The sequence below is a fragment of the Epinephelus moara genome, chromosome 13 (genome assembly GCF_006386435.1).
Source record: "Epinephelus moara isolate mb chromosome 13, YSFRI_EMoa_1.0, whole genome shotgun sequence".
NCBI classification, from domain to species: Eukaryota; Metazoa; Chordata; class Actinopteri; order Perciformes; family Serranidae; genus Epinephelus; species Epinephelus moara.
Window position 1 is genome coordinate 25,386,382 of NC_065518.1, and position 24,336 is coordinate 25,410,717.

At 41.5% G+C, this 24,336-nt stretch overlaps 3 protein-coding genes and 1 non-coding gene across 4 annotated transcripts; all 4 read right to left on the minus strand.

Annotated features, from left to right (window-relative positions):
* Nucleotides 1-1,387, minus strand: LOC126399379 (transmembrane protein 238-like). Its single transcript, XM_050059267.1, has one exon. It carries the CDS (start codon nt 1,247-1,249, stop codon nt 758-760), a length of 492 nt encoding a protein of 163 aa, XP_049915224.1. The 5' UTR covers nt 1,250-1,387; the 3' UTR covers nt 1-757.
* Nucleotides 1,388-4,705: 3,318 nt separating this feature from the next.
* Nucleotides 4,706-8,901, minus strand: rsl1d1 (ribosomal L1 domain containing 1). Its single transcript, XM_050059257.1, has 9 exons — nt 8,790-8,901; nt 8,372-8,511; nt 8,135-8,273; nt 6,586-6,734; nt 6,324-6,425; nt 5,823-5,916; nt 5,583-5,708; nt 5,361-5,498; nt 4,706-5,004 (listed from the first exon to the last, which is right to left on the minus strand). The coding sequence occupies exons 1-9, from the start codon at nt 8,826-8,828 to the stop codon at nt 4,864-4,866; spliced, it is 1,068 nt and encodes a 355-aa protein (XP_049915214.1). The 5' UTR covers nt 8,829-8,901; the 3' UTR covers nt 4,706-4,863.
* On the minus strand, nt 6,045-6,176 carry LOC126400356 (small nucleolar RNA SNORA55). Its single transcript, XR_007570963.1, has one exon. It is a non-coding gene; the product is annotated as a small nucleolar RNA SNORA55 (small nucleolar RNA).
* A 991-nt stretch (nt 8,902-9,892) lies between the features above and the next one.
* On the minus strand, nt 9,893-24,201 carry gspt1 (G1 to S phase transition 1). The gene is made up of 14 exons (XM_050059244.1): nt 23,806-24,201; nt 23,467-23,511; nt 19,946-20,215; nt 19,821-19,854; nt 19,237-19,314; nt 18,840-19,020; nt 18,396-18,550; nt 17,433-17,573; nt 15,312-15,405; nt 13,297-13,377; nt 12,916-13,089; nt 12,266-12,355; nt 11,942-12,110; nt 9,893-10,629 (listed from the first exon to the last, which is right to left on the minus strand). The coding sequence occupies exons 1-14, from the start codon at nt 23,999-24,001 to the stop codon at nt 10,577-10,579; spliced, it is 1,761 nt and encodes a 586-aa protein (XP_049915201.1). The 5' UTR covers nt 24,002-24,201; the 3' UTR covers nt 9,893-10,576.
* Nucleotides 24,202-24,336: the final 135 nt, after the last annotated feature.

Here is a 24,336-nt window from a genome sequence, read left to right on the forward strand (position 1 = left end):
AAGAGGAAAAACATGTTTATTTTGGACTTCTCCTGGACACAAATTGATGTGTGTGCACAGGTTATAACTGAAGAGCTGTTTTCACTTTGCCTTGCAAAAGCAGGAAATGTACCTGCACAGTACTCAAATATATTCACATATTCATTCATAACACAAAATTGTTTGGGAGAGAATGGAAACCTAAGGGAGTGAAGCTAGAGACAGACGACATCTAGTGGTTGAATTTTGAAACTGAGCTGTACTTTATCTATTTGACATGTGATACAACAAAAATTATAAGGTTTCAGTTTAATGTTATACATGAAATAAATAAGTAAACTTGCTGCTTTTGGTTAATTTCCACTGCTGTCCTAGTACAAAAAAAAGTATTCAGGTCACACATTATCCAAATAAGAGTCAGTCTCATCGTAGCAAATCTCTTGTTACAACCTTTTTTTCTATTTACAGTTACTACATCCCTTCTCTGTAAGGTCTCTGAATCAACCACACATGACTTTACGATGACAGACTAGTAACTGATGAGCATGCTGTAAATCAGAGCCATCTGCAACACTGTTATGGTGTGCAAAGTTTACATCTTATCAGCGAGATAAGAACATGTGGATGCTATCTAGGCAAGACTTAAATGCTGTCTAATGATTACTAGTGTGTGTTAGCAGAACAAACACAAAATCCCTTTCAAACTGACAAGCAAAGGAAACAAATAAGTTCAGGTTCAGTGTCTCTGTGTGTCATTCACAGTCTGTAATGGGGTAGTTCATATTGACAATGTCTCTCTGACAAGTTCTTTAGATGAGACCATGGTGGCGTCATAGATAGTGGAGAGTGGCACCTCTGAACCAGTGTTTGAAGGTCTGTTGTTAACTGCGGGGTCTGCTTTGATGGATGGGCCGCTCCTTCTGAAAGAGTTCCTGATCCTGCTGGAGAGGCGGTCGGACACGCGCCTCACCACCCGGCTGAGTCCGTGGTTCTTCAGCTTGATCAGGCCCACATCATCCTCCAGCTCTTCAGGCGGCACGTCGATGTTCCCGGAGTACCAGAACACCCACCAGATCAGGCTGAGGAAGATGATGATAGCCCCCGCGTAGATGAACAGATCGTGGATAACCAGCCCTCCGAACACTCCCACCATCATGATGAAGACACCGAGTATGTCGTGGGCCACTGCGAACCAGAACGAGCACTTGCAGCGGCCGACTCCTTCATACCTTCTCTCCATGACTGGCTCTACCTGTACAGATGTGGACATGGTGCAAGTGAAGATCCTCCAAACAAGACAAAAGTTAGTCCAGATGTGTATCAGCAGGACAGTGAAGTGCAATCCTCATTGACTCAACATGAAATAACCTGCAGTGGTCAAAGTGCAATGTACGCAAGCGGTTATCAGCAAGAACCACACCAGCTCTGTGACTGCATTGGATGTTTCAAAAGAAGTTGCATCATCACTGACAAAAACAACCACTTCCACATTATAAAGTCACTTCTATTCGAGCCCCCTGGCTGTACCACTTCCGCCTCTGCTTCTCCTTCAGTATGGGGATCCAAACAAGTCCCATCACGACGAACATCAGACCTATGGACAGGCAGGCCGAGGCCACGGAGCTGGATGACTCAATCACCCCTAATGACTGGAGGAGGAAGAGGAGTCCGCCTGCAGCGCACATCAGAGATCCCATCACCATCACAATGATGGGTTTGTGGAGGTGGGCCCAGCCCGGGGCCACAGCAGCGCCTGCGTGAGGGTCTGGACACAGGCTTTGGCTCCCAGAGTCATCTGGAAATGAAGTTTCTCCAATTGCTTCCATGGATGCTTCACAGAACAATGTCTGTTCCCGCTCTGTCTCTCCCCTCTGAGAACCTTTAATACATGAATAATGCAAACACCAGACGCTGAACATCCATAGCTCTCCCTCAGCTCGTCCCGTCTGCTCAGCCAGTCCCTGTCGAAATCAATGCAGCTGCCTCCCAACACTCATATGCAGGAGCTATATCCTCTGTATGATCAACGAGAGTGTCCGCATGATGCATCTCTCATTCTCCTGCCCAGTAACCCGTGAACACTGTAATTCCAGATGGCCCACCACACCCACACAGCAGAGGGAGGGCTTGGATGCAAAAGACAGACTCAGCCCACCTGTTGACAACCAAATCATCACCACCGATTGGCTGGCCACTCAGTGACCATCTTGTTGCATTATACCTCCAAAACAAATATACCGTCTACAGATAAATTCCTATCTTAATTTTTCAGATCAGATTGTGTGTAGGATGTATGTTTGGCGTCTCGAGGACACGAAGGAGTCGTGAAGATGCAGAGGCTCATACTGTAGGGGATGTGCCATGTGAGTAGCAGGCAGCAGCTGAACAAGTCGGAGTATACTCTCATTAACAATAGGCATGTCATCTGATACAGCTGGCAGCTATACATGCACAGCTCTGATGGCTAAATACACCAAGAGCAAACAGGCCTTGAGGCTGGTGCACTTTAGGTACACAGAAGGTGTTTAAACAGTCCATATTTATTAAGTGTGTGAAACAATATAATTTTCTGTGCTGCCTGATGGTGATGCTCTTGGATAAGATCTTAAAATGAAGCACTGCTGAGTTGAAACCAAGTGTTGAAGATGTAAAGTTTACTGTACTGTTTTTAAAAAACCTAAAGTAGATTGAAAATCATTTAGTCGCAAACGCTGAAAATGTCATTATTCTATTTATGATCAGTGAGTCATTCTGCAAAATCATGATATTCATGATTCATACTAGGAGGATCCATAACATACTGGGTGTTACTCGAACTTTGCATGAATCAGGGATGATTAAATATATCTGTATTATCTCTTTCATCCTGACAAGAATGACTTCTCCTAAGCATCATCTGATAGGTACAAATACCCTAAAACAGTGTTTGCCAACCTTTTCCTTGAGGGACCCCTTTTCTGTCATTGAGTAAACTTACAAACCATAAGTGACATATTTTATGAAAATTTATACTGTATTCAATGCATAACAGTAACAGTACAGAACAGCTGATTAACTGTACGATCAACTCAAATAGTAAACGCAGTAGCTGCAGGAAGTTTGTGTAAAACAAGCAATTTGAATTAATTTTGAGCAGATTACTTCCTGTGAATATCACATCAGATTTCCTCATATTTTAAGAACTTTTTATACAATTCTTTCTCTTTTGATTATGAGGATGTTCAGGTCTTTACTGTGCCCCTATCCTGTGAGATTATAAGTTTGTATCTTGAATAACTTAAGTTTAAAAACAATTTGATTTAGTTTTCCTCACAGAAATAAATGAAATGCTGAGATATAGGCCTATTTTTATATTTTTAAAAAGTCTTCTAACACCCTGTAAAATCGAGAAAGCCTTGTGACACCCTGTGAAGCTATGATGACCACTAGTGGGGTCCGGACTCCCATGTTGAGAACTAGTGCTTTAAAATAAAAGGTCAAAAAGCCGAAATGTTAAGGAGTAGTATTTTTCTGTCACATCAAGAACAACACCTAAATTCCCAGCATTTGGGACATCCCATTCAGTAAATAGTAACCGAAGTAGCTCATAAATCACCACATTCACTAGGTGTGATTCATAGACATTTTGACATAGCAGGAAAACCACAAGAATACTTTATATGGGTGGGAAAATCTAGGCACCTCATGATTTGATTCTGATGCAAAGGGCTATGCTGTGGTTACAAATTATTTACGTATCAAAATTATTGATCCCTATACAAGATTTAGTTTTCCTCAGTGTGACTACAAGCTACTTTTCAAACAGCGGATTTGTAATGATCCATAATTAAACAAGAATTTACTTCCATTATCTTTAATTAATACAGTAGTAGTAACATACAGATGAGACTTTGTACAAATGCCTCAATTTGCTGGCTTTTAAAAGGGAACGCCACCTAAATCGAACATTCCACTACATAAGTCTCAAACTTGCGATGTCATCCAGCAAGTCTGGAGCTGCTCCGAAGAAAATGAATGGGAGACTAATTTTGTGGACCCACATAACGTTTTATTTTTTCACACCCAAATGAGCTTTATTCTGTCGTAGTGTTCTCAGATGTAAGATAGAAAATGTACCCATATACTCGGAACATTCTGCTGGGTGCTCTCAGTGTCATCAAGAACATCTTACCATTCATTGTCAGTGGAGCAGCTCCAGACTTTATACCATATGACATCACTTTTGGGAGCGATTTGGGAGTTATTAATGTGTTTGGACTGTCTTAGATCACAAGAATAACATGAATGAACTTTGAAAGTGGGTGTAGGTCCCTTTTAAGCCAGGGGGTGTGGGTCAGATTGTATCAGTTTGTGGCTGTTTACACTCAGCCATCCTCACCAAAACTTAAGTCCTAAAGTAGCCTTGCTTAGAATGTAAATACGATAACCATATTTAGGTCCAGTAAATTTCACCTTCCAACTGGTTCAGCCTTGGGGAACATCCAGGTCTTATAAAACTGTCACAGGCAATCACAACTTACACGCAATTTTTTAATTTTTTGTTATTGACATTTCTGCATCAACAGTGATGCATCTAAGAATAGAATGTTTCAGGGCCTCTGTGTATGATGGCTCACTGACATGGCTTATTGATACACTCAACAGAGCCCGAGTTTACAACATTAGTTCCACCTGTGAAAAAGGCCTGTTATTACAAAGCATTTAGAGAACACAGCATAGCCAAAGATAATTTCGGGTAACAAAGTTTATAATCTGCTTCATAAAAAGCAAAAATACAGACAAAACAGACTGAACATATTGACCATTCTCTGAACGATCCGGTGCTGTGTACTGTGTAAAATGTCCATGTTGAGAGGGTAATGTGCAAAGATGCTCTGCTGAGAATCATTTCACTTTAGGCACTTTTCTTTTTACTTTGGAGTCGGTCTTGCCGGCTGTCTTGGTCTTTTTGTTTGGTGCTTTTCCTTCCTTCTTTGCTACAGCAGGTTTGGGTGCCTTCTCCAGCTGCTTCTCTTTAGATGGCTTCTACAAAGAAAGAAAGGCAGTGAGGGTCTCCAGTCTTCTAAATTAAAACAGTACAGCGTAATCAGGGCTGTGACGGTTTCTGTAACTGTATGGAAAAGTCAGGGAACGTGAGTCATGGTCTGGTGCGCACAGCCACACGTTCTTAATGTTCTTAATTTTTATAATGAAAATAGTTTGTAAACGTTAACAGGGAGTGAAATGTTACCTCAAAAGAAATGAAAAGTAACTGTTCATAATGCATTTGTGTTTTTCCCACTGTACCAAACTTTGATTTGTGTACCGTTACACTCTAGAGTCAGTCGATATATTCAAATTAGTTTAGGTATTCAAATCTAGCAGCTGTGAGTAGCACTGACCTCCAGTTTAGGCTTTTTAATAGGTGTTGCCATGGGAACCAGCTGTGGGATTTCTTCCTCCTTTCCCTCACTGGTGGCATCGGTTTGCTTTGTGTTCTCTGCCTCGTTCTTCTCTGCCTTCTTTTTGTCTTTGCCACCCTGCGATCCACAAACACATGAGCTGGTTATTTTACACATCATTTCTATAACTGTGACACAAACACAAGATGAACTTGTTCTCACCCTTTTCTTGCGAGCCAGTTCCTTTATCTTCTCCAGCTCGCTCAGCTGGTTCAGGTCTGAGGTGAAGATGGGCAGGGCCACTGACGTCTGACTCTTTATGTGGATGAGCTTCATCACTGGTCCTTTCTGTTAATAGCCATGCAAATATCATACATAATCAGGACATGGCAGCCCAGTCCATGAATGAATTAATCTTTGCCTAAACCACCTCTAATGAAAACACAAGACAGCGAGACTCACCGTGCGTAGTTTGGCCACCACTGTTTGGACAGCAGCCTCGATGTTTTCTGTCACCTCATCTGCGGTCATGCCGGCGTGGGCAATACGCGCCATGCTACGATACGGGCCAATCATAAAGATAACGCAGGGTTACCCAATAAAACTCTAAGGTGACATTGTAAAAAGCACCAGTACAAGTGGTGTAAAAACAGGTGTTGTAGTATTTCATGTGAACATTATACATTGTGTATCAAGGTTGTAGAGACAGGCTCCACAGCGAGAGGAGGTCCATCTGGATTTACATTGAATCTCTATGGCACCAGCACACGCCCGTATCAAACACTTCACAGAATCGACAGGGTTGCTAAGAGGTGCTATTCTTTTGACATCACAAGGCATAAAAACTTGTGTGAAACTGAAATTGTTTGCAGTCTCGCTGAAGCAACAGTTGAGACAGTATGTTTTCATAAAGCAGAATAAAGATTTGATTAGGAACACAAAGAGCAGCGGAGCAAATCTCACCAGCAGCAGCCCTTGTTGGTGACCTTCAAGTAGGTGCCCTGGATGACTCTCTGGATGTCTCTGGCCAGATGTTTGCTCTGCAGGTTCACAGACAGCGGCTCCCTGGGAAAGACAGAAATGAGGTGAGGATGCATCTATGGCAGCTGGGAAAACCTCAGTGTTGGTTTGGTCAACACCCAACAGACATGTTAGCTGTGGTATTATTTTGAAGATACAGAGGAATTGAAGGTTAAACTCTGACAGCACTAAGAAAAGGTCTTACTTTTTCCTCTCGTAGAAATGTTTTCCGAGGTGGGATGGCAGCCGGCGGCGGATGCGGTCGTCAGAAAGGAACACATCAAAGTTCCCCAGCAGACGGCGCTTGGCTTCATACGGTTTGTACTCCGTCCTCAGGACCGAGTACGGGATGATCTGATCCGGAGACAGGGATGTTTGCTTACAAGTGCAACAGAAGTACTGAAGATGCCATTTTAGCTGTGACCCATCTTATCAATAAGCACTTGGAGGATTCTAGCTCATTTGCACGTCTTTTATTGGTTGATTTTAGTTCAGCTTTTAATACGTTGCAGCCACATCTTTTAATTAGTAGATTAAATGATTTTAATGTTGATCCTTTAATTATTAATTGGTACTTTTCGTTTTTAACAAATCGCAGACAGCGGGTCAGTGTCAATGGAACTTTATCTGACACTAAAACTCTGAGCACAGGTGCACCACAGGGATGCGCGAGTTCTCCGGTCCTGTTCACTCTGTAAACAGATGCGTGTAGAAGCTTTTATACAAACAGTTACATCATTGAGTTCTCAGACGACACTGCAATTGTATCACTGTTGAAAAAGAATCATGATATATCTGACTTCTTTTTGGAAATTCAGAGGTTTGTTGAGTGGTGCGACGATAACCGCCTTATTCTGAATGTGAATAAGACTGAAGAAATGGTGTTCGACCCTCGAGGAGTGGGTGACCACAGGCCCGTGGTCATCCACAACCAAGCCATTGCCCAGGTGCAGTCATACAAATATCTGGGTGTCTTTATTGACAACGCACTCACCTGGAGCACACACGTCGACAGCCTTTGTTGCGGACTACAGCAACGGTTGCATTTTCTACGTCGTCTGAGAATTCATGGTGTTGATCAAAGATTTATGTTGATTTTTTATAAGGCAGTCTTAGAAAGTCTGATCAGGTATAGTATGTGATGCAGTCCATCACACATCATGCATGGCGAGTATGAGCTGCTACCATCTGGTAGAAGGTTTAGAGTTCCTCACTGCAGACTGAACAGATTTAAAAACTTGTTTGTTCCTGTGTCAATAAAGCTGGTAAACAAGGTCAGATAAGACCAGAGCTCAGATGACTTGCGTTTGTTTGTTTTGCACAGGTTAGTATTTTTTACTTATTACAATTTTAGCATTTTATTAGACCTATTAGGTGTTATTTATTCATTCTTTTATTTATTCATTTCTTAATTCACCATGTTTCTTGCACTTTTTGGCACCTTGTATGATATGGAATGCGCATATCTATTGTATGTTTGGTATTGTGTTGTATTGTATTGTATGTTCTGTGTTGTGGCTGCAGCATGGGCGAACGGCCCAGAACAAATTTCTCACTTTGTGAGACAATAAAGTTAATCTTGAATCTTGACAAATCATGTATTGCCATCAATAGAAGGTCCTTATGTAGTCAGTGCTGGCTAGTAAAACACTGGTGGTTTGTGGTTTGAGTGCATTTGTGTTTGTCTATAACCACTCATGCAACAATGACCACATCAGCAGCTGTCAGTTGTCCATAAGAACTCTGATAGATACCTCAGTGATGTTTTTCACTCCCTTCTCCTCCAGCAGCTTCTTGTAAAACCTCTGGGTCTGGTCTGAGGTCATTTTGGGCTCATCTCTGGTGAAGAGGCAAACCTCGTCTGTGTCAGGCCGCTGGCCATGGGGCAAGGGACTGAAGGTGGAATGAGACATACATATCAATATAACCGGTTCAGGTGAGCTATAGGTCAGGCATGAAGGCAGGTTTATGTTTCTGTGTGGTGGACTCACATGCGGATGGACTGTGCCTCCCTCGGGACCATCCAGAGGGTGAAGAGCAGGCTGATCGGTTGAGCGTCTTCCAGAAACAGGGCATCACTGGTGGACTTAGTTTTCAGGAAAGCCTGCAGAGCCTGGACGGCCTTTTTCACCTGACACACACATAAACAGAGTTATAAAATACTCTGTAAACAAACCGACAAACTTCAGTTTTCTTCCAAAGTTCTCGTCATAAGGACTTGTTGAGTGTCACTCAGAATTAGCTTCGGTGCTAATCCAGTCAGCTAGCAAACAGACTAGCTAATGCTAGCTACGTTACAGCTGCTGCGGATTCATGACAATATCTTTTATCACAGTAACGTAAACTTTTATTAACCGGCATGATATTTACAAAGAGTTAAATGTAAAGTAGCAAAAAATAAACGTTTACCTGTGCCCGGTCTAAGACAACCGGTGTTTTATCTGCCATGCTGTCTGCTTCACGTGCGAACCGTAGACACGCATGCGCAGTCGGTGTACTCTACGTCACACTTCAAGAGAACTTTATTTGTATGACAAGTCTGAACACAGCAAGAGTAAAGAAAAGTTGCCTCAAGAGCCCAAGTGGGGGCCCATGAAAAGGTCTATGGCTGTCCTACGAATTAGATCAAGTAAAACAATTTACTTGCTGTCCGAAATCACTTATAATTTGTCTGTAATTAACATAATAAATATATATATCTAATTCTATAATTAAAACACATTTCATTGTGCCATCTGATACTCTGCTTCCAAAGTTAAGCTAAATTTTGGCAAAGGAAAAGAAGCATTGCCATTTTTCAAAATTATGTCTATATACTGGAGTCCCTTAAAAGTCTTGCAATTACATAAACTGGGTGTGACTGGAAAACTGAGAGCTGACAGCCACGTGCTCTTTACACTGTTTTATGTCTGCACATATTTTGACCATTATTTTATCAAAGTAGCATTTTTTCAGTCATGATTTGATCTTATGATTTAATACCTTGCATTTATTTCTTCAGTTTGATTTTACTTTTCATTGGAGTTCACTTTCTCAGCCAAAACGCACATGTGGAAATATGATTAATTGGAATATAATTGCAGGAAGTACAGCATTTTGCAAAGTGATATGGGTGTGGGTGTGGAAGAGGGGCTCACCTTGGAAAATACTGCACTTCCTGCCAACATTTTCTAATGGCTGGCCCACTAAAGACCATATTGAAGACAAGAAGATTTTAAATCGAAGTTAAAATACTAGATACAATATTGCAGTCTTACTATGGAAGTATCTGCACTTTTTTTTTATAAAATACTGAAGTAAATTACAAATGTATGGCAGCCCGAAAGGGTAAAAATAGCAGTGTTTTAGATGATGGCAATACATCAAATTGTACTATATAAAAATGCATAAATCAAAGGATAGGACACTTCTATAGTATTGATATTTATATGCTACTAATATTCAAAAGGAAATGTCAGGTTCACTTGCCCATCCCAAACTGGAATACTTACTTAAAGGAAAACAAATACACCTTTCTGTTGCAGCTTGATCATTTATTTTCACTTTAGATTATGTAACAGCTGTGTGTGTCTGTCTGTGTGAGTGTGTTTATCCATGGTTCATCAGAGTAGTATTTGAGCTCAATCCAATTAAACCATCCCATGTGGAGAGAGACCAAACTAAAAATTTTGGTACAGCAATCCTCGAAACCAAATAAAATGTCCGCTGGATTCTTAATCCCGCTCTTTAAAAAGGGAGATGTACTTTGCAAATTATAATTACAGGCTAACTCTGGTCTTTTGCAGGATATGAAATCATCATTCTATAGTTTTTGTCTTTTTCTTCCCCAAACTCAGTTACACTGCATCCATCTCCATTCTAAAAACAAATGGCGTGGCCGGCCGACTGCGCGGTTAGCCGTGGGAGTACTGAATGGGGGCATGTAGCTACATTAGTGGCATAGCTGAGCTCTCAATATGAGAAAGCTGACACACTGGACTTGGTCTCTCATTTCATATTGTTCATCATAAAAACTGATTCAGTCTTGTTTTCTTCATGTGACGCAATTTTATTCTCCTTCTTCGCTCCTTGTTGTCATTGTTCTTCTCTTCAGCATAGTTGTGTGTAAAGAGAGAGTAGCTGTTTGGGTCGGCTCTAGCAGCGTGTCTCCTCTGGTAACGGGTGGAAGAACTCCATGCATGCTGCCACTGTTGCATTTAGTCCTTTTCTGGCACCAGCTTCAGCACTTTGCCGATGGCGATAGTTTTGCCTGGTGGAGGAGTGTATGAGGAGAAGTGAGGGACAAAATGGGGATTCAAGACTCACTGGAGAAACAAGTCAGACGTGAAAAGAAGCAAGTAGAATCATGATTTATTATCTCTGCTGTAACGTCTGTGTCTGTAAGCAAATTGTGAAAAATCTATTAGCTTAAAGTCTAACTTTGTATTTTTTAACCAGGAGCCCATTTTCCTGTTTTTGTGTCTAAAGCTTGTTTTTGTCACTGACAGGCTCAGGTTATTTGTAGTGTTTAAACAACATTATGGAAAGGATCCCTACTCTACTGAGATAGACCTATTTGTTAAAGAGTAAGATCCTTTTGATAAACAAATAACCAAGAAATTGCCACTGCCAAACCCACCGGACTCCATTTTAATAAACAGTAATTTTAGCATATATAAATGCAGCATATCTTCACACCTAACTGGGTAAATTACGGATTTTTTTCAACCAAACCAGAGTTAGTGACAGTTGAAAAGGTGGGGAGATGAAGCAAGATGGTTTTGTATGTTCTACTTTGTTTCTGTCGACTTTGAATGAAGTGTGTTTTACAAGGATAAAATTACTGTTTATTTAAATGGAGTCTGGTGAGTTTGGTGATAACGATTTCAGGGCTGTTTCTGGTTAAAAAGAATCTTGCTCTTTAACAAAAAGATCTGTCTCTGTAGGGATCCTGTACATAAAGGCCCAGACATGCCAGACCAACCTCACAGAACTACCTGCAATGAAGGCCAACTGTTGCGTCGCCTCATGTCACCTGTGTCTCAGCTTAAAAGTTGAGCTTGAACACACCGTAAGTCCACAGCCAACTACCGCATATATTCTACACCTGCGAGAGAGGAACAATCTCTCCGTACCAGCAGGTGATGTTCGTCTGTATTTGTCATTAAAATGGGCTCCACCATCTCCAACACTAATTCAACATGCTGATTCGGCCAAAAAAAGCTAATGAGGGCCAACTAGTGCCAACGGTATGAGATACACTGCAAAAACTAGGGCAACAGATGGTCACTGACAGCCTGATACTGACCAATGGCTGCTTGGTCCTAAATTGTCAGACACCTAAAATAATAATCTGAGCCTGTCAGTGGCAAAACAAGCATTTTGAATAGACAGTGGGAACAATCGTGTTTACATTGCAGCCTGTTTCCCTCAATAATGAACCAACTTTAAAATGCTGTTCACATTAGACGCTTACACACAAAAACATGGGAAAATATGATCCAGGTTAAAAAAATATTAAACTTACCCTTTACATTAAACATCCTCAAACTGTCTTACAAACACACCCACGGTGTCCTTACCTTCGTCTCGCAGTGTGAATCGTCCCATCTGAGGGAAGTCTTTGAAGGTCTCTAAGCAGATGACTCCAGCTGCCCGGAGCCTGGCGATACACACCTGGTCCTGCTTAACAAAGCGTGGTCGTGTTTTGCTTTTCTCCCCCGTCTTCTTGTCCACCAGACAGATTAAGGCCTGCGGTCAGGATTTAAAGAGTTGAACTACAGTCCAGTAAGGCCATGAGGCCATAAAAAACCACTGGCTAGGCAAATAAAATAGATAACAAGAAACACACTCTGATACTGTAAAATGTTTCAGCTACAGCTTGGGAAGTCGGGCAGGTAACTTACTGAGATTTGCACTTCTTCAATGCAGGTGTGGATGTGAAGGACTGCATTGTAACCAGGACAAATGATTGATTTGTGCTCAATGATGACGATCTGAAAAAATAAGGAGTTGAAACAGAGCTGGATATATTAGTTCCTTATCTATAGTCTCCACATTTTCATATTTAAAAACAAGCTGCCCAGTGTTAAATGGCTTTAAAATGTGTCTTTCACAGATAAAATCAGCAAGCATCAGTCACTTAAATGCCTCATTCCCAACCATTGGGCACTCTGGCTCAGAACACTTGCTCTAAACACCGAACAATAAATCAAATAATGATAATGTTCTGCATCAAACAAGCAGCTAAGTGCTGCTGCTAACTGGGCTTTTAACAGTGGCTCTGTTAAAACGTGTGGCCTTAAAATGAATCGGCTTTCAGCATAGCCTTCCCACCTACACCTGTTTTTTTTTTTTTTTGTTTGAGTGGTGTGGTGGAGAGTCTATCTGGGAGTCTATCTGTTGGCATCAGATGGAATAAATGAGAGTGAATCAAGCCCAAACCTGAATCTCTTGATTCAGACTCTCCCCGCAAGTAACGACTCTGAAAGTCAGATGTACAGTGAGGACACAGATGCCAGCATGCAGTGACTTTGATCATCTGGTGTCAGTGTACCTGTGCGTCAAAGGTGCGGCCAGAGTGGCAGAGGTTGTCAGGGCTACAGAGGATAAAACCGGGAAGGATTTCTTCCTCCTCGATGCCCTTCAGCCTCAACTTCAGGTTCTCCCCAGGACTTGCATCGTCTGTCTCCACATCGTCGCTCAGCAAGCTCAATACCTCCACTGTGTGCTGCAACACACAGAGACACACTCTTATTAGTATACACTTCAAATAAACACCTTATTGCTATATATGGCTGGTGTTAGAAGTGAAACTATATCATTTTTCCATCTAGGCTGCAGTAAATTTAATACAAGAATGAGGCCTTGAAGTTATTTCTGGTAGGTTTCTTGGTCCCTTGTGAGAAGGAGGAAAGTAATACGGAGGAGAGCTCACCCTGTTCGGCATCATGACCAACTGCTGGGCTTTACTGATGGATCCAGACTCCAGCTTCCCGAGGATAACTGTGCCCATGTCCTGCAAGCACACACACACATTGAGAAGGGTCAGAGTGTAAGTCATAAATAACTTCTGATGTGTGTTAGTCTTAACTTTTAGAATCACTGGCTGATCAAAACTTATTAATCTTGACCTTCAAATGTTTTGTAAAGCCTTTATGTAATGTAGGAATGTGTCAAAACCTGTTTTATGAGTGTGGACCATGATACCTGTTCTGAGTAAATACAGTATAACATTACAGCTACAGCTCGGGAAAATACAACATATTGTCACTGTTCAATAAAAACCATGTATTGGATTGAAAAATGCACAAACTTCTTCAACTCACTGCAGTCATGTAAAGCTAAAAACAGGGTCCCTTAACTCATGCAAACCTGGCATTTTGGAGGTAGGTGGTTTTCACATACCAGCAGGCAAATATTAGCAGGCTGAAGATAAATAATAATACTGATGATATCCTGTTGACCTACAATATGAAAGCAACTATTCTTTTGCTTTCTCGCACAACTGCCCACTAAACAGTATTTAAGATGAAATAAAACTTTCTTTATCCTGAGGAAAAATGCTGTGCAGCAATTGCAATGCAAAGTGGGAAGAGTGCAAATACAAAGAGGACAACTATATAAAAGCCTAAGATGACAGTACGGTGCAAATCCAAGATAAATGCAATGCTAAAATCAGGTATGTGTCTTACTGTATATCTCATCTCAGTTCCATTTACCTAGCAACAGCTATTTAATTGGCCCATTTTTTTGTATTGAAGTGTATGTAGCAGTCCAGAACATTGGAGGAGTCAAGCTCATAAAAACTCCCACACGATTTCAGGAACTAAGACCTAACACATAGTTTCAAAAACGTGCAAATTTGGATGTGAATCCCCTACAAGCCTCTCTTTGGGGAAATGGGCTTATCCACTTTGTTGTTGAAAGTTTAATGAGAAGACAGACTAAATTTAAGAAAAATCTGCCTACTAGCACTCTAAAGCTTACTACCTGTACTTTTGGCCAGAGCCAGGCCAGCTGTTTCCCTTCTTTCCAGACTTCGTGCTAAGCTGAGCTAATTGAGACAGCTTCATATTTAAATGACAGACGAGAGTGCTATCAATTCTTCCATCAAGCTCTTGGTAAAGAAAGCAGCAAAGCATATTTTCCAAGCCGTTTCTACCTACATGAAATACGCCGTGTTGTTTCTACAGTAGCCCAGAATGGACAAATCAAACACTGGCTCCAGATAGGGTGCTTTCTGCGTTGGCCACTGTAGTTCTTCTACAAACTTGACACATGGGAAAAGTTTTCGTTCTGCACCCTCACTGCTTGTTGCCACTAAACCCTACACACTGGACCATTAATGATCATGCTTGACAATCATTACGTCCAATATTCCTCACAAAAGGAATGGCTGGTCCATTCATATGCAGCAGACAATTAACTGAACTATAATCCCCGTACATCAGGGGAACTCCAGTTGGGACTACTTAATCTTATAACCACGATATAAGTCTCTTATATCACAGGGAGAGAGGAGCGTTTAAACATCTTGAAGACAAGAGGACAAAAAGAAAAGATAATTCGTGAAGAAGGGAAAGATGATTAATGTATGGACAAATGAGAAAGCTCCAAAATAACTCAGTCCCACCAACACTTACAGTATGTGCTGAAATGCTTCCAACATCCAAACTGAGGGAAGTGCCAAGAAGCTGAATTATCTTAAAGAGCAATGACTACGCAGAGGCTGCAGTATGTGTGTATGTAAGCATGTTGGTGTGTGCTTGGAAAATCACCAAAGAGGAAGCAGAACGACAAACTGGAGAGGGAACATAAAAAGATTTTGGCCAAGTGAACGAAAACCAAAAGAAATCTTTACACCCACTCCTCTGCTGAGGACAGGGAGAAGACAAGCTGCCACAGATTTGTTTCTCTCTCTTTAGAAAGAGACGGCCTCCAGCTGCTCACCTTGTACTTGTCGACAATAGGTAGTCTGACTGGTCCATCGCTGGATCTGGTGAAGTTTGGCAAACTGTCCAGATGGGCAATAAATGGCAGACCCCTGGAAAAGAACAAAAATCACCACTTGTAAAAAAATTTATTTTTATTTTGGGGTCAGAAATGTCTCCATGAGTGCCATGTCCTACCATGGCCTACGATGTGATCTGTGACAGCTTATGACTCATAATTCAAGTGCATACTAGCAGATTTTTTAATTCAGATTTTGATCAGACCACAGCTGTGTATCATATCAGAAGCATGTTGCTCTACAGTAGCCCAGAACAGATAAATAAAACACTGGCTCTAGATCAGGGCATTTGTGTTTGCACATAAGCCAAAGTAGTTCTCCTTCACACTTGGTACACAGGAGAATTTTCAGTTCTGCAACCTCACCACTAGATGTCACTAAATCCTACACACTGCACATTTAAATAAAGAGAGCTTTTTTGTTAGAGAAAATGCATATATTTGCGAAGTCCTGGGCATACAACGGGATAAATGATACTTGGATTATATTGTGTGACTTGTGTTAGAGTTTGTAAACGGATGTTATGATATAGTTTTGCTGCTGTCAAACGTGGTCCCCAAGAAATCAATAAATCAGTATGTTTGCCGTTTTCTTTTTTTTTTTTTAAGATATTTTTGGGGCATTTTTAGCCTTTAATGTATAGGACAGACAAGTGTGAAAGGGGGAGAGAGAGAGGGAGTGACATGCCGCAAAGGGCCACAGGCTGAAGTCGAACCCGGGCCGCTGCGGCGACAGCCTTGTACATGGGGCACCTACTCTACCACTAAGCCACCGACGCCCCAATGCTTGCCGTTTTCTGTGGAGGCAAATATTGCTGGCAGTTCGGATGGGCAGGAAAAAAAGTGATGAAAAGTAGGTTATTACTACCTTACAGAAATACTGCGTGAAATAGTCCACCTTCACCTTCTCTCCCCCTCTCTCTGTCTCTCTCTAAATACACACACACACACACACAGCTTGGACAGCGTCTTAGTCGTTTGTCCTGACAATTGTGCTACGAAACTGCATTAAGTTTGGAGCTTGGGGGTCGGGTGATTGATTAACATGAATCTTTAACATCACATACATCTTATTTTGTTATTTTTTATTGACCTGGTGTTCACTTTCCGAAGAAGTACCTCAACTTCAAAACTGTTTTTTTTTAAATGTTGGGAGTGCAATGCTCCTCTCCCTTCAGACTTTTGTTTGGGCATTATTCTCTCAACTTTGCTCATCTTTAGTCTCCATGTGTGCACACAGCCCTGCAGGCTCATGCCCTTTTTGTGGCTATTTTCAGGGTGTTTAACGATGCTAATTAGTGTTGACACACGCCTTAAACTGACAAGGAGATTCATCATTATAAGAACACGGGTTTAAGAACATGTCATTAATCAGATGTAGACTTTTTTTGCTAAGATATTGGTGAATGAGGCCCAATGACATTGGGCGCTTTTTTGCTCTGAGTTGAAGTTTTTTAAACTCAAACCGTTTAGCGCGTTCCTGCAAAAGCTAAAGGTACATAGAGGGGAAAAACACAAGGCACTCAGCAACACAAAAGGAGCGAGCAAAGGGTTTCACTCTCATTGAAAACCATAACTAAAACACACACTGTCTGATCAGGGCCTTATTCTACAGTCTACAGTATAGAGCTGCAACCTTTCGGGAAAAAAAAAAAATGTTCCATTATAAAAATGACTGTGAATCAACATTGTGTCAGCACTGCATACCAGAGCTGTCTGATCACCTCTGGGAAACGTAAAACTGTGCCAGAAAATAAAGGTAGTACTGATGCAGCATTAAAGGAACAGAAGCAGCTGGCGGGTCTCTTTTTTTATTCAATGTATCATCGTGTCTTTATAAATTCATGTGAGTAACTGAGATGTGAAAATGTTCTATGACTACTTTGTTAACATGTGACAAAGCATCATTGTTCAGGTGAATCGAGTGTGTGTAGCTGGGTTCAGCCAGTGGTAAATACAGGCTTAAGAGGATGATTGTGTGTTTAAAATTCCCCCTGTGAACCAGACAACCCAACAAAAGTTCACACTGTACTAACAAACCATCCCACCCACTGCACTTACGTGTACCAGGGGCACTCGGGCACGGGGTCCTTGAGGTTGGCACCTGTGAGTCCGGAGCAAGGCATAAAGTGGATGTCCTTCTTGGGGTTGAAGCCCACTTTCTTTAGAAATGGAACCAGCTTCTCCTTACACTCTTCATACCTGCAGGAAAGTAATGAAATATGTGATTATTTACTACAATATGAGAAACATAACACCATGGGTTTTTACAAAAGAAGACGTCAGATAGGAGCTATTAACGGACCATCTGAATAAAAGCCAATGCTAATAATTAAATGATGGAAAGTGTTTCGGTGCCAACTGGAGCCGTGACAAATATTTGAAGCATCATGGATAATGATTCTCACACACTTTCCATCACGTACTGCTCATGCATAGGAATACCTTCAGCAACAGACTGACACCACCTGCTATATTTGCAATATATTTCACTTTAAATTCAATTTTAAATTTGCTTTAAATTTGCATTTTATGTTATTTTAGTCCTTTCATTTTGTACTCTTTGTAGCTGCACTCCACCAACTTTGTATTGCAACTGCTGCACAGCAATTTTCATCAGGATAATTAAAGTTCTATCATAACTTAATCAATTAGTCGTCAACCATTAAATTAATAGCCAATGAATATGATAATCTATTAACTGGTTTGAGTGATGTTTTAAGGGAAAAAGTAACTATTCTCTGATTCCAGCTTTCCAGGTGTGAATATTTTCTGGTTTCTTTACTCCCTTTATGACAGTAAACTGAATGTTTCTGGGTTGTCATCCTGGGTTTTGTAATGTCATAGGGTATAAAATCTGGAGCTGACATCTCACAAGTTTGAGACATATATCTCTGGTTTCTGGCCTTGAGAGAGACGCTCATGTTCATAAATCCTAGGCTATTGGAATTCTTAATTTAGGTGGTGTGCCCCTTTAAGCCAACACAAACACGTCATATGTATCTTAACCCGATTCCCGTTCACCTTTCTAGGCTCCAGTTGACGGTGGGGTCATCCATCTTGTTGACCAGGACAATGAGATGCTTGACTCCTGCTGTTTTAGCCAGCATGGCGTGTTCCCGCGTCTGTCCACCCTTCTCAAAGCCGGTCTCAAACTCACCCTTCCTCGCTGAAATCACCTGATACAAACCAATAAGGGAGGTAAATAATTCCACAGTTACGGGTCCATGACATTTAAAAGTGTTGTCTTCTTTAAATAAATTCTGTGACCTTATTTGTAAACTATAATAAAGATGGACAGTGGAAAAAGGATTTTGCTGCAGAGGCGAATTGAGACGTTTCCGTGGATATGCGTAAATACTTTTTTTTTCCTGTGGTGAAACACCAGTGGACTTACAGGATTTAATCTCTGTGTGTCTGAGGTTTAAGGTTGGTGAATGTTAGGATAGGCGTGTTTGTTTATCTCACCAGGACTGCCAGGTCGGCTTGTGAAGCTCCACCAATCATGTTGGGAACAAAGCTCTTGTGTCCGGGGGCGTCCAGGATGGTGAAGTGTTTTTTCTCAGTTTCAAAGTAAGCCCTCCCGACCTCCACCGTCTTTCCCTTGTCTCTCTCCTCCTGGTTTGTGTCCAGAGCCCACGACAGGTACCTGCAACCCCCACGTTTATGTATTCATTTATGTTTTACAAAACTGTTTTATGAGCATTTAAAATTGCTGTGCCAAACATGGCTGTTGTTGGGCAATATTTGCTTGAATTATTCATCCTGAACACCATGTTGATGCTGAATAAAACATGCAAAATAACAAAATATGGTGGGTCAGATTTGGTGCTTCGGAGATCTTTCATTAACATATTTTTCTCACCATGTCTCCCTATTTTTTTCTTTTGCTTCTCTTTCATATTTTTCCAGGGTTCGCTTGTCCACCATTCCAGTTAAGTACCTACAAAGGGGGGAAAAAGAAAATAGAAAGGTGAGAAGCAGGGGGTCATGGAAATGATGTTTTCTTTATTATACCTGTGGCATTATGGAGGCAAAAATTAAACTGAGGCTGAAACTGAAGAAAAACAACTGTTGTGTAAGAGGCAAAATGTTGCGCAATAGCTAACAGCCACCGTGGCATCAATAAACACTGGACTGTTTTGTTTGTTTGTTTTAATTTTCTAAATCTGGACGCAGTTTTCCATAAAATGGAAAAATTAAAAGTCACACTTTACTGCATTTAAGAAAAATAATAGATATTTTTTAACTATTCAGAAATCAGAAATACTTTATTTCGAGGGGACACTTTTCAGTTGCTTTTATACTGTATGAAGGCATAGAGAAATTAAAGAAAATTGAAATAGGAAATATGCAAGAATAAATACGTTACGCAACCATAAAAAAATATTGAGCAGCCCTGCAGCATTGTGATCAGATGACACATAACATGAAAAAAGTATTACTCACATGATCTGTCCTCCAATAGTTGATTTACCAGCATCTGACAGACAAAAACATTCAGAAGATAAATAAAACTTTCTACAGTCTTCCTCAGATAAATTAATATACATATAGATACAAATGGGACGCACCCACGTGACCGATAAAGACCACGTTCACATGTTCTTTCTTGGGGGCATCTGGTGGTGCTGGAGCCACTTTAGGCATGGGCATCTCCTCTTCTTCCTCCTCCATCATCATCTCCTCATCCTCATTCCTCGCAGCGCCCTCCTCACAGGCTCCCCCTGAGCCCAGGTCCTCCTGTCCTCCGCCTCCTCCTCCTCCCCCTGGCTCCTCCTTCTGCTCCCATGTCTCTTCCTCTGTGGTCATGTCTGCATCTGTGCCTCCATTCTCCACCGGAGCTGAAACCAAACAAACATATATATATTTATATATATACATATACACCTGGTATTCCTCTGTAATGTCTAGATGCTACGGAGGNTCTTTCTAAGTAGGAGAACTTGCAAAATCAGTGGCTGACTAAATACTTTTTTGCCCCACTGTATATATTTATATATATACATATACACCTGGTATTCCTCTGTAATGTCTAGATGCTACGGAGGAACTATTTAATATTATAACATCTTTTTGGCTGGAATGAAAACCTGCAGACTGATGGCGAATAAATCCTGATTGATTCTGAATCCTGGAATTCACTCAAGCTGCGACGTTTCTGCCAGTTTTATGTTTATACCAAACTTTAATCCTTTTACCACATTTGCACAAAAATTTGGAACGAGAGCCGCTTTTGCACACATCAAACACATGCAGGAACAAATCCAACTTCAAAGTCAAAACTGCACTGAGTGAAGTCACTTTATTCCCTTGCATCTCCTACACCATTATCATTCACCTGCTCTATTTTAGACAATATGTTTAGTTTGTATTGTGCATCTAGTTATGTCATTTTATGTTGTTGTAATTTTATCTGACTGAATTTACATTCACGTGCTATGCTGTGGTGCAGCAGTTAACACTATTGCTGCACAACAACAAAGTTCTGGGTTCAAGGCCGCTGGTCAGCTTGGGCCCTTTTATGTGGAATAAACTGTAATTTAAACATCCAGTCTGTCAGAGAAATACACGTGTTCACTGTCACAACAGCTGCACAATCTCTCTTTGGTTGTCAAACACAAGATCAACTGTTGGTTGTGTCCTTGCGTGGATGTTTTTAAGACTGAACAGACCTTTTCGGGTCATTTCTAATCTTAAACTTCTATTCTATGGGCGCCCCTGTAGTTCACCAGAGGCCTGTATTAAAATCGCATGATATCTTTTCGTTATCTAGCTTGACTATCCCTAACACTGGCCGTCTGGAAAGCCGGTACTACAAAGCTGGTTATCAATTAGTTCAGTCAACTCTGGGTCTTCCTATCCAACCACAAGCATGTACTGTACATGTGAAAGAGGCGGGGATGTTAATTATGAGCAACATCATCAGAACCATGAATGAAGTCGGCTACTTCGGTACCAAAAGTTTCCGGGACTGTGAGACAGTAAGATGTCAGTGGCATGGGATGTAAATAATACTCTGTAATCTTATAACGGAAAACATAGAAATATTTTGAATACTATCCAAAAATACACTGTCGGCTGAGACTTAAATTACGTGTAGGTATCACTAGGCTATATGTGACATATGTTTTGCTATTTAGTTGGAAGATGATGAAACTACTACTAAAAGACTGCTTCTGTTTCTAATGAAATCTAATCTTTTTTTCCCTAATTCTCATCACACAGGTGTCTCATGTTATTTTGAGCTGCAGTGATGGAATCAGAGTGCAAAGTACCAACACTACCACTGTAGACTAAACTTTGCACAAGTTGAAATACAGCTAAAATCATGTGTTTAGCGCTGTAAATGATCTCTGTGTTTGTTAGAAGCTCTGTTTTGAAGCCAGTAGAAATAGAGCCCTGAAACAATGAAATGATTCTCCTGACCTATAGCAACATATAGGCTCCTCTTTTTTACATGAGACTCTGGACGTTTATCCATGCATACTCTTTTCTTCAGTGATCTGATTGGTCAGAGGTCAGGGTGTTGACAGGCTGTGATCAGATACTCTGAACATAACCTGCTCCGGAGCTGTTAGCTGTTCAACATATGTTACCAAAGCGATTTATCCCAGTACAAAAGAGAACCAGCCTTGTAGTACTGAAAACCCAGAGTTAACTCTGTTAAGTTACCTCGCTAACTCCAAATCCTGCTTTGCAGTACAGACCTCAGGTGGAGCACTTATCAGTGAGGCTGAGAACTTACCACAGTGGCCCAGGTTCAAGTCCATACCAGGCTCTTTGCTGCATGTCATCACATCCCCTATCTTTCCTGTTTCTCTCACACTTTTAAAAAATAAGCAAAAATGCTAAAAAAAAAAAAATATATATATATCTAATAGAATAATTATTTTTCAAAAATCTAACTGCAGCAAAAACTATAAAATTTCTCGGTGCAACAACTATAGTTGAAGCTGTCTACAAATATGAAAGACCTCAAGGATAGCAGATGCTCATAAAAGTTATTTGCCTTTGCTGATATTCTATAAAGAGTTGCAAGACTTTACTGTGGTCTGCAGTTAATCATTCATTAGTCCCGTCCAACTCGTTAGAAGCACAATCAGTGCAATGTTCTACTGAACAAATAACAAAACAAAAGAAAAAACTGTAACGAGAGTACGCTGAAATCTGCTGAGCTCTGCAGAAGGAGCATCTTCCCATGGCAACACACAAATAAGCCTCCCATTTCCGTAACTATGAAATTATGCAGCCCAGCAGTCATGTACAAAGCCTATTTTCTTCTCAACCCTCCTCCTTATAACCAGCCTGTGAGATATTGCTGCTGGCAACTCAGAGCACCATCCATGCCTTGACTTTGTCGACAGTCTCATCGTGCTGTAATTAGAATTTTTCTCTCAGACACGCTCAGAGAAATCTGACAAGGCATGTATTAGAATAAGCATCTCCATGAATATGTCTGTGGGAAATGTGAAAAGGAAAGGTATCTCATCATTCTCTCTGTCTAATAAATATACATAGTATCTGATCTCTTTTTTTTTTTGGCCTCCCTGTGTCACTCACTCTGCTACAGCTGCAGTGCTCAGCCACTCTATTAAAAAACAAAAACACCACCAGTTCTCTGTAACCTGAGAAGAGGCATACAGCATCCAGGGGTCAAAATGTGACTGAACCTGATTCGCGCAAATTAAAACTAGTCAGCAAATAGTGACTGAAGGAATGGCACAAATGCAAATTGGTCTGACACTCAGCAGACAGAGACCTCGGACATGCCGCGCTTGACACACCACAGTGTGGGCCAATGGGATGTCTATTTCGGGCATGGACAAGTGAGGTTGCATCATATTATACGTAGGCCCATGCACATGAGTTTACCAATGCCAGCAATCCAAATATGGCTCAGTAAGTGAACCTACAAGAAGGGGCTCAAAAGTGAGCATCCAAGCTTTCCTGGTCTGCATGAGGCTTGGTCTGATTTCAAATCTGGCAGCAGGTAAAAGTGCACACCTGAGCCTGTAACCACACCTATCCTGTGGTAACAACCGGCCTGACAGGCAGAGCTGTAACTGATTAACTTTTAGATGTGGGTGCATACCAGCTGTTTCTGCCACCTCCATGCTGGCCACTGGGTCGGGGGCACCTTTGAGGAAAGAAAGCAAAGCATGTCAAACTTCCATAAATATTTATTAGACAATGATTGTTACGCTTAACGTCTCGTTGTGACAGTTACTGCGTTATAAATCTGCTACTACACCGTCACAACACATGACTAACACTGAAGCCGACTTGTTGATTAGTTAGTGGAAATGCGATCACTGTGGCACAGGCTGGACTGAGCACAGCGAGTTACACTGAGGAAGGCTAACTTAGCTGGATTAGCAGTCAAGCTAGCAAGTTAAGCTAACTTCCAGCCAGCTGTCTGGCATTCACGTACCGTCTGAGGCCGGCATTTCCACGGCGCTGGCTTGAAGGAAGCTCGGTACAAACACCGGGGCATTAACGTTGGGGACAAACGGCTTGGCGTTGACGTTGAGGGCGGCGAAGGCGGTGGGGAGCTCCGCCGCGGCAGCCGGGGCCTCGGCATCCTCCTCCAGCTCCCACGAATCCGGGGCTGTGTCTCTCGGGTCCATCGCACCTTTTTCTAGAGTTGACAAGCTCTCCACTACCGGGGAAGGTGGATGGTTTGTAAGGTTCCGTCAAAACGCGTTGAGTTGCTGGTGTGTTTTAGACTCTTAGTAGCACGTTTGGTGAAGTTCCCATTGCTTTGTTAAGCCTTGCTTTCGCAAGCATATGGATCCCGTAGCCGACGAGAAGTGCCGTACAGCCGCCGCACGTCCCGCAAGCACCGCTAGGGGCCAGCACCGGACTCCTGCTCACTGTACCAACATGTTAACACCAACTTTACATGTCTCTTATCTGTGGGTAGTCTGAGCAATCTCCGCAATTATAAACTGTAAAAAAAGTA

What these genes read in the sequence shown, in the direction of transcription:
- LOC126399379 (XM_050059267.1), bottom strand. Translation starts at nt 1,249, where the DNA reads ATGTCCACATCTGTACAGGTAGAGCCAGTCATGGAGAGAAGGTATGAA.
- rsl1d1 (XM_050059257.1), bottom strand. Translation starts at nt 8,828, where the DNA reads ATGGCAGATAAAACACCGGTTGTCTTAGACCGGGCACAG. An exon ending in ACCAACAAGGGCTGCTGCTG is followed by an intron (nt 5,917 to 6,323) that starts GTGAGATTTGCT and finishes CCCGTATCGTAG; the next exon opens with CATGGCGCGTATTGCCCACG. An exon ending in TGGTGGCCAAACTACGCACG is followed by an intron (nt 5,709 to 5,822) that starts GTGAGTCTCGCT and finishes GGCTATTAACAG; the next exon opens with AAAGGACCAGTGATGAAGCT.
- gspt1 (XM_050059244.1), bottom strand. Translation starts at nt 24,001, where the DNA reads ATGGACCCGAGAGACACAGCCCCGGATTCGTGGGAGCTGGAGGAGGAT. An exon ending in GGAGGTGGCAGAAACAGCTG is followed by an intron (nt 20,216 to 23,466) that starts GTATGCACCCAC and finishes GTTTGGTTTCAG; the next exon opens with CTCCGGTGGAGAATGGAGGC. An exon ending in GGTCTTTATCGGTCACGTGG is followed by an intron (nt 19,855 to 19,945) that starts GTGCGTCCCATT and finishes TTTGTCTGTCAG; the next exon opens with ATGCTGGTAAATCAACTATT.